The following is a 16,681-nucleotide window of genomic DNA, read 5'->3' on the forward strand; positions in this document are numbered from 1 at the left end:
AGTGTGAAAAATAAAGAAGTGATTCTAGTATTTCAAGACTATATTGCTTGAGGACAAGCAACGCTCAAGTGTGGGAATATTTGATAATGCTAAAAACGAACATATATTTCATAGCATTATTCCTCAAGAAAGACAAGCTTTTAGTTGCAATTGTCCTATTTACAAGTGATTCTCGTTTAAATAATAAAAGGATGAAGACAAAAGACAGATTCGACGAATTGAAGATGCAAACGACCAAAAAGCTCAAAAGTACAAACGACAATCAAAGAGGTTCCAATTATCGATAAGAAACGTCTCAAAATTACAAGAGTACAAGATTCAAAACGCAAAGTACAAGATATTAAATTGTACGCAAGGACGTTCGAAAATCCGGAACCGGGACCAGAGTCAACTCTCAACGCTCGACGCAACGGACTAAAAATTACAAGTTAACTATGTATATAAATATAATATAATATATAATTAATTCTTAAAATTAATATATATATTATAATATATTTATAAATCGTCGGCAAACAAAGAGCCAAAGCTGGGTGAGCTGTAATTTCAAACTCCGCGAGTTGCGGAGTTTGAAGGCAAAAAATTACGCGACTCGCGGAGTCCCCCTGGACGAAAATTCCTATAAAAGCCAGCGAATTCTGATCGTAAAAATATCATAAAAATCAATCTCTCTCTATATATGTATACGTAATATTTATATTTATATTTTATATTTTAATTTTAATTTTAATTTTAATCCTAATAATAAGGGTATGTTAGCGAATGTTGTAAGGGTGTAAGTCGAAATTCTGTCCGTGTAACGCTACGCTATTCTTAATCATTGTAAGTTATGTTCAACCTTTTTAATTTAATGTCTCGTAGCTAAGTTATTATTATGCTTATTTAAAACGAAGTAATCATGATGTTGGGCTAATTACTAAAATTGGATAATTGGGCTTTGTACCATAATTGGGGTTTGGACAAAAGAACGACACTTGTGGAAATTAGACTATGGGCTATTAATGGGCGTTATATTTGTTTAACTAAATGATAGTTTGTTAATTTTAATATAAAGATTCACAATTGGACGTCCCTATAAATAACCATATACACTCGATCGGACACGATGGGCGGGGTATTTATATGAACGAATAATCGTTCATTTAACCGGACACGGGAATGGATTAATAGTCACTAGAATTATTAAAACAGTGGTGAAATTATGTACAAGGACACTTGGCATAATTGATAATAAAGTATTAAAACCTTGGGTTACACTCAGTCGACATCCTGGTGTAATTATTAAACAAAGTAATAAAACCTTGTTACAGTTTAAGTCCCCAATTAGTTGGAATATTTAACTTCGGGTATAAGGATAATTTGATGAGGATACTCGCACTTTATATTTATGACTGATGGACTGTTATGGACAAAAACCAGACGGACATATTAAATAATCCAGGACAAAGGACAATTAACCCATGGGCATAAAACTAAAATCAACACGTCAAACATCATGATTACGGAAGTTTAAATAAGCATAATTCTTTTATTTCATATTTAATTTCCTTTATTTTATATTTAATTGCACTTCTAATTATCGCACTTTTATTGTTATTGTATTTAATTGCACTTTTAATTATCGTACTTTTTAATTATCGCAAGTTTTTTTATCGCACTTTTATTTATCGCAATTTCATTATCGTTATTTACTTTACGCTTTAAATTAAGTCTTTTATTTATTTAATATTTTACATTTTGTTTTAACTGCAACTAAAGTTTTTAAAATCGACAAACCGGTCATTAAACGGTAAAAACCCCCCTTAATAATAATAATATTACTTATATATATATTTGTATTTTTATAAAAATAAAACTAATATAGCGTTAAGCTTTGTGAAAAAGATTCCCTGTGGAACGAACCGGACTTACTAAAAACTACACTACTGTACGATGAGGTACACTGCCTATAAGTATTGTAGCAAGGTTTAAGTATATCCATTCAATAAATAAATAAATATGTTGTGTAAAATTGTATCGTATTTAATAGTATTTCCTAGTAAAATTTAAGCTATTTTATATACACCTCGCATAACATCAACATCTATCACACAATATCAAACACGTTAAGAGATTAATATATCACATAATATTTACATGTTAATAATATATAGTTTTCAACAAAAAAAAAATGTAAGCAATCGTTTTTGAAGAAAAACACGGTCGAAGTCCAGACTCACTAATGCATCCTAACAAACTCGGTAAGACACACTAATGCAATTTTCTGGTTCTCTAAGACCAAGGCTCGGATATCAACTGAAATGTCCCGTTCATATTGATTATAAACGTTCCATATTAATTGATTTCGTCGCGAGGTTTTGACCTCTATATGAGACGTTTTTCAAAGACTGCATTCATTTTTAAAATAACCATAACCTTTATTTTATCGATAAAGGTTTAAAAAGCATTACGTAGATTATCAAGTAATGATAATCTAAAATATACTGTTTACACACGACCATTACATAATGGTTTACAATAAGAATATATTACATCAAAAATAAGTTTCTTGAATGCAGTTTTTACATAATATCATACAAGCATGGACTCCAAATCTTGTCCTTATTTTAGTATGCAACAGCGGAAGCTCTTAATAATCACCTGAGAATAAACATGCTTAAAACGTCAACAAAAATGTTGGTGAGTTATAGGTTTAACCTATATATTATCAAATCATAATAATAATAGACCACAAGATTTCATATTTCAATATACATCTCATACATAGAGATAAAATTCATTCATATGGTGAACACCTGGTAACCGACATTAACAAGATGCATATAAGAATATCCCCTATCATTCCGGGAAATCCTTCAGACATGATAAAAACGAATTCGAAGTACTAAAGCATTCGGTACTTTGGATGGGGTTCGTTAGGCCCAATAGATCTATCTTTAGGATTCGCGTCAATTAGTAGATCGGTTTACTAATTCTTAGGTTACCAAGCAAAAGGGGCATATTCAGTTTCGATCATTCACCCATATAATGTAGTTTCAATTACTTGTGTCTATTTCATAAAACATTTATAAAACTGCATGTATTCTCATCCCAAAATATTAGATTTTAAAAGTGGGACTATAACTCACTTTCACAGATTTTTACTTCGTCGGGAAGTAAGACTTGGCCACTGGTCGATTCACGAACTTATAACAAATATGTACATATATATCAAAGTATGTTCAAAATATATTTACAACATTTTTAATACATTTTGATGTTTTAAGTTTATTAAGTCAGCTGTCCTCGTTAGTAACCTACAACTAGTTGTCCATAGTTAGATGTACAGAAATAAATTGATATATATTATCTTAAATCAATCCACGACCCAATGTATACACGTCTCAGGCTAGATCATAACTCAAAGTATATATATTTTTGGAATCAACCTCAACCCTGTATAGCTAACTCCAACATTACTGCATATAGAGTGTCTATGGTTGTTTCAAATAATATATATAGATGGGTCGATATGATATGTCAAAACGTTTGCATACGTGTCTATGGTATCCTAAGATTACATAATGTATTAGAATACATGTATAATACAATATAAGTTAGCTAGGATATGATTAATATAAATTTGTTACCAATTTTCACGTAGCTACAACAAGCAAAAATATCCAATCTTGTTTTACCCATAACTTCTTCGTTTTAAATCCGTTTTGAGTGTTTCAAGTTGCTATGGTTTCATATTGAACTTAAGTTTATGAATCTAAACAGAAAAAGTATAAGTTTATAGTCAGAAATATAGGTTATAAGTCGTTTTTGTAAAGGTAGTCATTTCAGTCGAAAGAACGACGTCTAGATGACCATTTTGGAAAACATACTTCCACTTTGAATTTAACCATGATTTTTGGATATAGTTTCATGTTCATAAGAAAAATAATTTTTCCAGAAGAACAACTTTTAAATCAAAGTTTATCATAGTTTTTAATTAACTAACCCAAAACAGCCCGCGGTGTTACTACGACGGCGTATATCCGGTTTTACGGTGTTTTTCGTGTTTTCCGGTTTTAAATCATTAAGTTAGCATATCATATAGATATAGAACATGTATTTAGTTAATTTTAAATGTCAAGTTAGAAGGATTAACTTTTGTTTGCGAACAAGTTTAGAATTAACTAGACTATGTTCTAGTGATTTCAAGTTTAAACCTTCGAATAAGGTAGTTTTATATGTATGAATCGAATGATGTTATGAACATCATTACTACCTCAAGTTTAGTAGGTAAACCTACTGGAAGTGACAAGAAATGATCTAGCTTCAAAGGATCTTGGATGGCTTAAAAGTTCTTGAAGTAGAATCATGACACGAAAACAAGTTCAAGTAAGATTATCACTCGAATTAAGATAGTTATAGTTATAGGAATTGAATCAAAGTTTGTATATGAGTATTACCTTGTATTAGAAAGATATCTTACTATAAATAAGAAAGATTTCTTGAGGTTGGATGATCACTTTACAAGATTGGAAGTAAGCTAGCAAACTTGGAAGTATTCTTGATTTTATGAAACTAGAACTTATAGAATTTATGAAGAACACTTAGAACTTGAACATAAACACTTAGAACTTGAAGATAGAACTTGAGAGAGATCAATTAGATGAAGAAAATTGAAGAATGAAAGTGTTTGTAGGTGTTTTTGGTCGTTGGTATATGGATTAGATATAAAGGATGTGTAATTTTGTTTACATGTAAATAAGTCATGAATGATTACTAATATTTTTGTAATTTTATGAGATATTTCATGCTAGTTTCCAAATGATGGTTCCCACATGTGTTAGGTGACTCACATGGGCTTCTAAGAGCTGATCATTGGAGTGTATATATCAATAGTACATACATCTAAAAGCTGTGTATTGTACGAGTACGAACACAGGTGTATACGAGTAGAATTGTTGATGAAACTGAATGAGGATGTAATTGTAAGCATTTTTGTTAAGTAGAAGTATTTTGATAAGTGTCTTGAAGTCTTTCAAAAGTGTATGAATACATATTAAAACACTACATGTATATACATTTTAACTGAGTCGTTAAGTCATCGTTAGTCGTTAGATGTAAATGTTGTTTTGAAACCTTTAGGTTAACGATCTTGTTAAATGTTGTTAACCCATTGTTTATTATATCTAAAGAGATGTTAAATTATTACATTATCATGATATTATGATATATATACAGTTAAATGTTGTTACAACGATAATCGTTACATATATGTCTCGTTTCGAAATCATTAAGTTAGTAGTCTTGTTTTTACATATGTAGTTCATTGTTAATACACTTAATGACATGTTTACTTATCATTTATCATGATTAAACATAGTGTATCAATATCTTAATATGATTCATATGTATTTAGTAAGACGTTGTTATAACGATAATCGTTATATATACCGTTTCGAGTTTCTTAATTCAATAAACTCAATTTTATGTATATAACTCATTGTTAAAATACTTAATGAGATACTTACTTATCATAATATCATGTTAACTATATATATAATCATATATATGTCATCATATAGTTTTTACAAGTTTTAACGTTCGTGAATCACCGGTCAACTTGGGTGGTCAATTGTCTATATGAAACCTATTTCAATTAATCAAGTCTTAACAAATTTGATTGCTTAACATGTTGGAAACACTTAATCATGTAAATATCAATTTCATTTAATATATATACACATGAAAAAGTTCGGGTCACTAAATCGGGTAACAATGAATTGCCGAATAATGGTGAGGCGTCACAAAGTGCTAATGATGAAGATGGTTCAGAAAGCGGTGAAAGTTCCGAACATAGTGGGAGTTCTAGTGATGAGGAGGATGATAATGAAACCGGTCCAACCATACATGTTGCTCCTACACTTAGACGCTCTACTAAAGTGCCCAAGCCTAATCCTATGTGTTCTTCATCAACAAACTACTTGCTCTACACCGAGAATGGTGAACCCGAGAGTTACTTTGAGGCGAGAAAATCAAAAGAATCCATACAATGGAAGCTTAACATGAAGGAAAAGATGAGGTCACTTGAGAAGAATAAAACTTGGTCACTAGTGAAATTACGTCATGATAAAAGGGCGTTGCAAAATAAATGGGTGTATAGAATCAAGAATGAGTTGAATGGCAAGAAAAGGTACAAGGCTTGGTTGGTGGTCAAAGGCTTTCAACAAAAGGAAGGAGTTGATTACAACGAGATTTTTTCGCCGGTAGTTAAGATGACTACTATTCGGTTGGTACTTGATATAGTTGCATCTGAGGACTTACAACTTGAGCAACCAGATGTGAAGACTGCATTCTGATCTATATGAAGCAACCCGCGAGCTTTGAGGTAAAGGGTAAAGAGAAGTGGGTTTGTAAGCTAAAAAAAAGTTTGTAAGGATTGAAGCAAGCACCTCGGTAATGGTACTTGAAGTTTGATGAGTTTATGAAGAAGATTGATTTCTTAAGATGTGAAGCCGATCATTGTTGCTACTTGAAGAAATTCAAGTCTTCTTATATCATCTTGTTTTTGTATGTTGATGATATGTTAATTGCGGGTTCTAACATGTCTGAAATCAACAAGTTGAAGAGATTAATTTTCCATGAGTTCAAGATGAAAGACCTTGGTGGAGCTAGGCAAATAATTGGGATGAGTCTTGTGCGTGATCGCGTGAAAGGAACTCTATACTTGTCTCAAACTAAATACATTGAGAAAGTAGTAGAGAGGTTCAACATGGAGAATTCAAAGGCTCGTTCTATGCCTTTGGGTAGCTCAATAAGGTTATCGAAACGTCAATCACCTAAAACAGAAGAAGACAAGGCAGAGATGGAGAAGGTTTCGTATGCATCGGTCGTGGGTAGTGTTATGTATGCTATGGTTTGTACGAGACCGGATATTGCCCATGCGGTGGGGGTAGTAAGCCGTTATATGTCTAAACCGGGGAAAGAGCATTCAAAAACGGTCAAATGGTTGCTTAGTTACTTGAAAGGTACTTCTAATATGGGATTGTGTTTCACTAAAAACAATGTCATACTTAGAGGTTATGTGGATGCTAATTTGGGTGGATGTGATGATTCGGGAAAAAGCACTACCGGTTATGTTTTCACATTAGGGAAGACGGCGATTAGTTGGATGTCTCGACTACAAATAAGTGTTGCTTTATCTACAACGGAGGCCGAATACATGGCTATTGCGGAAGCTACTAAAGACCTTGTGTGGTTGAAGGACTTCTTGAGTGAGTTGGGTAAAAGACAAGACTATTGCGTCTTGTATTGTGATAATCAAAGTGCGGTTCATCTTGGAAAGAATCCGGTGTTTCATAGTCATAAGAAACACATCAAGTTGATGTATCATTTCATTCGACATCATATAAAAGATGGTACTTTAATTTTGAAGAAAGTCCTTGGTTCGAAGAATCCGCGGATATGCTTATTAAGGTGGTTACGGCGGACAAGTTGAGGTTTTGCATTGCCTCAACCGGTCTTCTCATGAATTGATGAGAGAAGATGACCTACTAGAGAATTAGAGGTTGATATTTCGATTCTAACAAGTAGTGTTGAAGACCTTGTATCGAAAGTCTACTCATCTGAAGTATGCGTTGAGTGTGAGTGTCCCAAATGGAGTTTGGCGGTATAATGGTGGTTTAATGGTCTTGGTTAGATTGATGAATTAAGGGTTGACGAAGATTGGGTTTGTTTAAATACTCCTTCAAGTGGGAGATTGTTGGAAGAGGTGAAGAAGAATTAAACAAGAAATAAAAGTGTACGGCTAGTGGTGGCTCAAACGTGAGCAATTTTGTCAATACGTGATAATATGTCCCGAGTATTTCAAAGCTGTTGAAACTTTGCATGTAACCAATGGTGACATATTGTCACCAAACGTGAGATCCATTCCCCACGTTAAGAAATTGGTTTTGCAGTTTGGAATTGACGAATTATTACTCCGTATACGATTGCTTGTTCCTTAAGTTAATATTCCCCTATAAATACATCATATTGTAACCCATATATTGGATCACGAATTATATCAATAAAATTCTCTAGTTGGTCCATGGACTAAAGCAATCACAACGATTGCATATAACCACGTTATTTTGCTTGTGTCGATCTAATTTTTCGCATTGTTCTTTCGTTTATCTTTTGTGGGTTGAGTAATTTTCTTTAATTATTCATATTGTTGGGTCCTAAAATCCTAACAAAGTTGAGAGAAGTAGATGAAAATGAGAGTTGAATGTTGGTGAAAAAGAGATAGATGTTGGGTGTATACAAATGAGATTGTAGTTGGAAAAAAAAAGCATCTACTAGCCGTTTCGGAAAAATAAAAAAATAGCAGTTCAACATAATTTATACGTGATCAAACATGTCGTTGCATTGCAAAATGAAGGGCAGGTGGTTGGATGGCGGCCAACGGCGGTGGTACTAGTATCGGCGTGAGAGAACCGCTGGTGCAAGGGCGGCCCCATCACTAACCGATACGAGCACTCAGTAATTTAAAAGCTGTAAATAGATAAAGATAAAAATAAAAATAAAGATAAAAGATACTCCGTAGTATTTAAACAGATAAACTCAAACAATGAATATTCCAAAAGTAGGAAAAACAACAGATCAGATCAGATCAGATCAGATCAGATGTAACTAGGATAAAATACACGTGGTAACAAACAAAACAAACACTTCGAATTTGTACCTGAAAATCAAGTAATCAAACCTTGTTTTTGTAAACGATGGAGATTTTTTCATTTACGGCCACCGCAAAAACATGTTTTCTTCCTTCATCAGGTCCCTCTATCTCTTAATTCATTTATTTCACTATTCATTTAAACGTATAATCTTTATACATATATGTATATGTGTATATGTATATGTATGTATTTAGGCGTTATTTATATATATTTAGGCGTCATTCACACTGCTGCCATTCTATACATATATTTATATGTATGTATTTAGGCGTTATTTATGTATTTATTTTGTATTTAGGCGTTAATGATACCATGAGAATTTGATAGAATAATGATAAGGGTATCTGTAAAGCTCACAACTTTCATTGTTAACTCATTCATCACTCTGCTGCTATTCTATTCTAATAATAATTACAAAATTTTGTAAGAAAAAGATTAATTAACTCTGCTAATTGTTCCCTTAACATGAAATAATAATTATATTTATATTATGATTTAGTTTAAGATAATAATAATAATAACAATATAGAGATCAGGTAGTCCATACTCGGTAGGGTAACTGCAGCAAACATTTAAACTATTATTCTTTTTTCTTTTTTATATAGTTTTAAGGCTTTAATTAAAAAAAAAATGGTGCATCAATATGTAATCTGATGCATTCAGACCCGTCTTGTCAATTTTGTGGGCCCTTTTCAATAAACAATGGACAGCATCATTGTGGTAAAGGTCGTAATACCAGAGGAATCATTACCGCAAGGCATAGAGGGGGAGGTCATAAGCATCTACACCGTAAAATAGATTATGAAAAAGACATATATGGTAGAATCGTAACCATAGAATACGACCTGAATCGAAATGCATACATTTGTCTCATACACTATAAGGATGACAAAAGGGAGCCATGTTCAATAAACAAAAGTGGGCCCTTTATATACGAAATTTTTTCATATATCTAAGTTCAATAATACTAATAGTCATAAGTAAATCTTAATTAAAGGATGTTGATTATGTTTTTTTTATTTTTAAAATTTTTAAACTTACCTAGCTAATTTTTTAGCCCCCTATATATATTGGGCCTTGTGTGACCGCACGCCTTGCGTGCCCCAATATTCGGCCCTGGTGCATCATTACCCATGTAGGCATCCCATTTTACCTTCAAAGGCTGTTTAGATGGATCAACATGGACGCAGTTTTTTAGCAAAACAGGGAAGTGGGTACCATACCGCCATAGCGGTACCAAAACGGTTGGTACCGCTTTTTTTCCTCCCCGAAAGTGAATACCGAATACCGTACCAATATAATCTGTTCAGTATGGGTACGGTTCCGGTTCGATTTCTTTATTTAGGTATTCATGCTCGTCCCTAGTACGTGATCTTTTCATTTATTTTGTACTAGTAGGTCTCTTATCAGACGACCTTTCTCCATTACAACTGAAATTTAGTTGGATTCTTCAAGCTGGCATCTTTCCTGCATATAATGTGTCCTGTTTCATCAATTTCGCTTTTCATCTTTGAGCTTTCACACACACACACACACACATACTGCATAATATATCAACATGTTACTCTAACTAATATTGAGTAAAACATTTAAACTATAGATATGGTGTTGCTCAATAAAGTTGGTGTTTCTCAATGTTTTCAAGGCTCTTTATCCATGTTTGCCGATAAAAACAAATTCCAGCCTTCACTAAATCACTGTGTATTCTCGAGACATAAAAAATACCCTGTCCAGGTCCGTTATTATTTCTATTTCTCGTCTTTATTTATTATTAATGTTTTTTTTTTTTTACAATTTCTAGTTTTTTGAGTATGTCTGCTATATTGGTTTCATAAATTAACTTTCGATTTGCAGGTTATATGCAGCCAGAAGAAAGAAGTTCCTATAGTAGAGGCTCGGTGTGTCATTTTTAAAAGTACTTATTGTTTATCTATAAGATCATTAGTATCTGTTTTACCATGCAAAATACTATCTACTATCTATAATTTAAATCTCATTCGTACTAATGGACTAAAACTTATAATAATTAATTTAAGACAATTTTGCTATTTTGTATATGGCCTAAAACATTTTTGGTTACTCAAAACAGAAATCAGACAAAAGATGGTTTCCTTTATATGCAGTTAAACCTTATGTAACTACGTAATTACCTGCTTACATGGCTGTAAGCTTGATTGATACAAGACGTTCCTCTGTTTTTTTGTTGATTGTTATCTTAAATGTTAATAACGTAGTTTTTATTTGTTAAACTCGGCGTTTAAATAACTCTCCATTTGTCCAGGTCCATGGATGAAATATATGATACTTTGGCTGAACGTATAGTGCCCACTGCAGCTTCAGGAACAAATATGAGTTTGACGTAAGTTCAATATTTTATTTATAGTATTAAAAAAAGAATCTATTTTTACGCATTCTTATTTATGTTCATGTGTATATTAGAGTAGTTATTGGCTTTTACTTACGTGGATTTTAGTTTTACAGCATTTTCTTTGCTGTGTTGTAACTTTCTACCCACACCCCTGCATCTTGTTGCTTCAAACTTGTTACTAAAATGTCGGTCTCTTATCGGCATTTAATTTTCCTTTTGTGGATTAACAAAACCGACGTACAATCTTTTTTTTTTTTTTGGCGAAAAACGAAGACTAATTTAACTAAGGACTTTCAAAACCGACATACATTTTCGATGAAATGGTGTACATATTAACTTATTAACTTATACTATTAATGCAATTCAATGTATCTTTGATATACTGAAATAACTTGATGAATAAACATGCATTCCCTATAGGTGGTCATTTTGACCCAATAATTATGACTAGGTATATTTGAGTTGCCTATTACCTTTAACTGATAAAACAAGTAAAATGAATATAGCTAAAAACGAGATGGGTCAAATGGGTCGAAAGTTGGTTGAAGTCCTCGAGGCATAAAACTTTCTAAATCATTTTAGTGAATCTTTAATATTATTATTAAAAGAATCTGGCTTTTGTATATCTCTTTTGTGATACAATTTATCATTTATAAAAATTGAAAGCGTTGGACAAAAGTGTCTTTGGTCAACCCAATCCAACGCATTGCTTTTATAACAATACGTGTTTGGCACGTTAACCATCCACTCAACCTGCAAAAATGAGTTATCTGTTCTTTAAAATGTTTGATTAGTAACATATACAGGCATATTGTGGGATTAGCGGGCCCGCCAGGTGCCGGAAAGACGACCATTGCTTCCGAGGTTGCTAAGCGTCTAAACAAAATGTGGCCTCAAAAATCATGTTCGTTCGATTCTCAGGTGGGCCCTCCAGAAATTGCTGTAGTCCTTCCAATGGACGGTTTCCATCTTTATCGTCACCAACTCGATTCAATGGAGGTTCGCATCTTAATCTCTTCTCTTACATAAAAAGTGTATATCTTTCAAATGTTAAGCGACCTTACGATGTGTGACAACATCACAAAACTATTAAATTAAATCATTGTTGAATAACATAAAGAATTTTGTCAGAGTCAAAATTGGTCAAAGTCAAACTTGGTCAACATATGAGTACTCCCCGAGTTGCCAAAACTTGGGCGGCCAAAACTCGAGATTACTAGGAAAACGGTCAAAACTAGGGATTACTCAGAAATTCAATCGAAATTGGTCAAAACGTGGTCAAAATCATTCAAAGTCAAACTTGGTCAACATCTGAGAACTCCCCTAGTAGTGATTTTTGAAACCTTGTTTCTGATGCTATTATTGTTTTTCTTTTTAGGATCCAAAGGAAGCGCATGCAAGAAGGGGAGGTGAGCTACTTTTCTAATTTCAAGTCGGTTGTTTTTAATGTTGCGGTAAATTGATAAAACGATATGTAATGTTGTTAAAACAGCGCCGTGGACGTTTAATCCTGATTTATTCTTGAAATGTCTGAAGACCCTAAGGGAGCAGGTAATTAAGCATTGGTTGTGTCAACCTGACTGATTCTCATCATAGATTCACGGGGGAAAGGTGGAAATCTGGGCGGTCAGACGGGTTGAATATAACACCCCTTACTTTCGAATGTCTAAAATTTCATTTCTTTAATATAACACCCTATGACTTTCAATCTGTTAGACTGATTCCCATATTTTAACATTACTTTTTCTTTTGACCCATATGACCTGTTTAAGATTAAACAACCCATCCCATTCATACTTAAGTGCGTTGAAATTATCACCTTTACTTGATCTATGTTTTTATACATCTAATCAACGCTGAAATTGATGATTATTTTCAATTCAGGGTTCAGTTTACGCGCCATCGTTTGACCATGGTGTTGGTGACCCAATTGAAGATGATATTTTTGTAAATGTTCAGTAAGTAAAATATATCTGCAATATTTCACGTCTGCTAATATCAAATCAGCTAAAGATGATATGTGTGCTTAATGAGTTTTTTTTTTTTTTTTTTTTTTTTTGAATTTGAATTTGTTTTTCGATTTTTTTTGCATTTGGTTTCTGTTGTTCAAATGTAATATGCCATACTATTTTATTTTCAGGCACAAAGTTGTCATTGTGGAGGGTAATTATATACTTTTAGAAGAAGGCACTTGGAAAGATATATCATCAATGTTAGATGAAAAATGGTAAATTTATTGTTTTTATATGCAATATTTTATGCATAGTTATTAGAATTGTATCTCCTATTTGTTATCTGTTATAATAATATTATTATATTATTATATATGGTTTCAAATATCTTGTAGGTTTGTTGATGTTGATATTGACGTAGCAATGGAACGAGTTTTAAAGAGACATATATCAACCGGTACTCGCCCTATATTTATAATTCACAATTTAACATGCATGCACATGTAACATTGTTAAGTGTTAACAAATATATTAAATCTGTATTTTGTTTTCTATTTTTTTTTATTAGGTAACACTCCAGATATCGCCAAGCAGCGGGTAAGCTACCAAGTACAATTAGTGTTACAATTCTGCACGAATCACTTATAAAGCGGTCGTGGTTGAATCGGTTGATGTTTCTTCTCTAACGGGTCAAAACAGTAAAAGTCGCCCATTTGTGATTTTTTTAAAACAATCAAATAATTAAAGATTATTGTAGAAGTAAAATACTTTTTATAATCACATAAATCTCCAAGGTTAAGGTTAAGAGTATTTTGTGCCAGTCTGACCCAATTGACCTGTTACCCAACCCGTCTATTTTGTCACTCCTAGTCTTGATAATTTTCTTATATTTCTATTTATTTACTTGACCCAAATTTACATGCAGATTGAGTACAATGACAAGCCGAATGCAGAACTTGTGTTTAAGTCAAAGAAAAATGCAGATCTGATAATCAAATCTGTTGATATTTGAAGGTTAACTCAACCGTTTATAACACGGATAATTTTCGGAACTATAAATAAAGAATTGAAATTGCAAATTGTACTGAACGAAGATGCCAAGAACAGAACGAACAAATCGAAGGAAGCAGAAAGTCTGTATGGATATTCTATCTTTTTAGATTAATTGCAGAAATAATTTAAAGATGAACAATAGACTAAATTGGCATTGGATTCATGTTCTTATAGAAAATATTTTGTTTTTAAAATTCTGGTAGATGTTTGTTTGTTGATATATGTTTACAGCCTGACAAGTATGAAAAGTTACTACTTTCTGAAACAAAAAATTCCGTTATTGGTCCCTAATGTTTGTCCTAAAAATTCATGGATGGATCTAAAGTATATTTTTGATGTGGATGACCTTAATGTTTGAAATTGTTACGCGGTTGGCACCTGACATGAAACCGCACAACAATTTCAAGCTTTAGAGTTATCCACGTTAAAAAAATATTTTAGTTCCATCCGTAAAATTTTAGGGTAAACATTCTTAATGGCGTAATTTTTGTCTTTCTGAAAATCATATGTTAATGGGTAATGATTATCTAAATCTTTGAATAAAAGGTTTGGGAAGTTGTATGCCTTTAATATAGATGCTCTTAACTCTTCTATTTTGTTGATCCTTAGGCTGATTCAGGGGTGGAACCAGGATTTAAGATCGTTGGGGGCACAAAATTTAAACCAATATATAGTCATGCACAGTTAATTAACAAGCTATAATTTCTCTACTAAGAAGACAACCTTTATAATTCATTATCTATCTGATTAGGCATATATAATTTTACATACTTTATTCCCGAAAAGCACCTCTCGACCATTGTGGTTGCGATGACAATACTAAAACGAACAATAATATCCGATTAATGATATAAAATTTGATTTCAATTTCAATCATCAAGGTCGTTATTGAGTTTTTATGCAAGCACATTTATAAAGAAATAGGGGCAAAGATTGTATTTATTGGGCTATTAATGAAAATCTGGCCCGAGATTAAAGACTTGCATGTAAATTTTGTTGAAATAAATTGGTGTCACAATTTCTTAATAGAGGTGGCATTCAGTATAAAACTTAAATAAAATTCCACCACATAAGAAACTTGAGGTGGCACTCCAATTCAACGTAAAATAATTGCACTACACATAAAATTTCAGTGGGGTCACAAGTACCCAGTGTTCACTGAGTGGCTCCGCCCCTGGGCTGATTATGAAAATTCGGGTTGTTTAGGATTAAGCACAACTCACATGGATCTAATGGGTCGAAATTGCCACCCATAGTCTTGTAAGCATCTAACAAGTCTCCTAACAGGTTGAGTGCTTGAGAAATTTCAGACATGATCATTTTCTCGTAAATTCCTCTGCTCGAAAACCAACTGGCATGGGTGCGTGCTTGAGAGTTGGTCTCAAAGTTACAAGTGAACTGAATTTGATCTATTTGAAGATTTTTTAAGTATCATCCACTAAAATACCACATTCAAGTTACTAAAATTAATGTCATGGAGTAATATTTAAATGAATTATGTTATATACAATACAACACCCTATATGATTGTGAAAAACTGCAACCACCACAAAAAACTTGTCTACATTGACGATCTAGTTTTAGTATTGTTTAACCATAATTGTTAGATTTATAACCAAGTGTTTTTATAAATGTTGGGTGGTTTTGATACTAACCAGCGAGGTGGGTCTCACTTTGTAGGGGAAACGTCTCGGTCAATAAAAAAAAAAATACAAATCTCTGCATGAAGTCAACATACTATCGGCATGACGTTAGCATAAGTTAAACAAAGGGAGGTGTTTCTGACACATAATTTTTTGATCCATGTATACTTTTGACTCATGAATTCAAATTATACCCCTAGATTAATCTAGAGAGTTGGACTTAAATTATTATTTTAACTTCAATTAATGGTATAATAGGTAATTAAGTGTACATGAATCAAAAAGTGGTGTGTAAAGATCACCTCCCTTAAACAAATAAACACATGGCGTCATCATGATATTATCATGATGTACTGAACAATAAAAATGATATCCGTATTAATATATCCTTTGCAATTAGTATATTTATGTAATGTAATTTAGTTTGGTGTATATATACTCAAGTTTCTACCTTTTGAAACACTTCTACTTTTTGTGACATTTAACAAGCTTATATTTGTTAGTTACCTTATGCATTTAGCCTGTGCATTCATTATTTATTTTTTTTCCTTTAATTTTTCTTTGGCAAAAAAAAAACGATATACTATAGATTTTCATGAAATATGAACTTATCAAAGAAACACAAATGACATGGAAACGCTCTCGAATCACCTAACAATTAGAGAACGAAACAAACCAAAACCTAAAAACAACTAACAGCAAGCACAAGGCCGGAGGATAGTTAGGGCCAGAGGCGAAAATGATTAAGGGCGGGGGGGGGGGGGCCCCCGGTGGATTTTTTTTTTCAGTGTAAAAATTTTGGGTTTTTCGACTTTGCCCCCGGTGGATTTTTTTTTTTGCCCAAAACCTACATATTTTGCCCCAAAACCTTCAAATTTTGCCCCAAATTCTCCAACTTTTGCCCCAAAATCTTTAAATTTTGCCCCAAAATCTCCAACTTTTGCCCCAAAATCTTCAAATTGTATCCAA

At 32.7% G+C, this 16,681-nt stretch overlaps 1 protein-coding gene across 2 annotated transcripts; it reads left to right on the plus strand.

Annotated features, from left to right (window-relative positions):
* Nucleotides 1–8,595: 8,595 nt before the first annotated feature.
* Nucleotides 8,596–14,263, plus strand: LOC139876414 (putative uridine kinase C227.14). Of its 2 annotated transcripts, none has more exons than XM_071863725.1 (12): nucleotides 8,596–8,793; nucleotides 10,297–10,430; nucleotides 10,551–10,594; nucleotides 10,978–11,055; nucleotides 11,859–12,063; nucleotides 12,443–12,473; nucleotides 12,557–12,615; nucleotides 12,949–13,022; nucleotides 13,205–13,291; nucleotides 13,412–13,473; nucleotides 13,585–13,613; nucleotides 13,942–14,263. In XM_071863725.1, the coding sequence occupies exons 1-12, from the start codon at nucleotides 8,739–8,741 to the stop codon at nucleotides 14,026–14,028; spliced, it is 945 nt and encodes a 314-aa protein (XP_071719826.1). In that variant the 5' UTR covers nucleotides 8,596–8,738; the 3' UTR covers nucleotides 14,029–14,263. The 2 variants fall into 2 exon arrangements, with proteins under 2 accessions (XP_071719826.1, XP_071719827.1); XM_071863726.1 differs by having other exon boundaries at nucleotides 11,871–12,063.
* Nucleotides 14,264–16,681: the final 2,418 nt, after the last annotated feature.

The sequence above is a fragment of the Rutidosis leptorrhynchoides genome, chromosome 11, assembly GCF_046630445.1.
Source record: "Rutidosis leptorrhynchoides isolate AG116_Rl617_1_P2 chromosome 11, CSIRO_AGI_Rlap_v1, whole genome shotgun sequence".
NCBI lineage: Eukaryota > Viridiplantae > Streptophyta > Magnoliopsida > Asterales > Asteraceae > Rutidosis > Rutidosis leptorrhynchoides.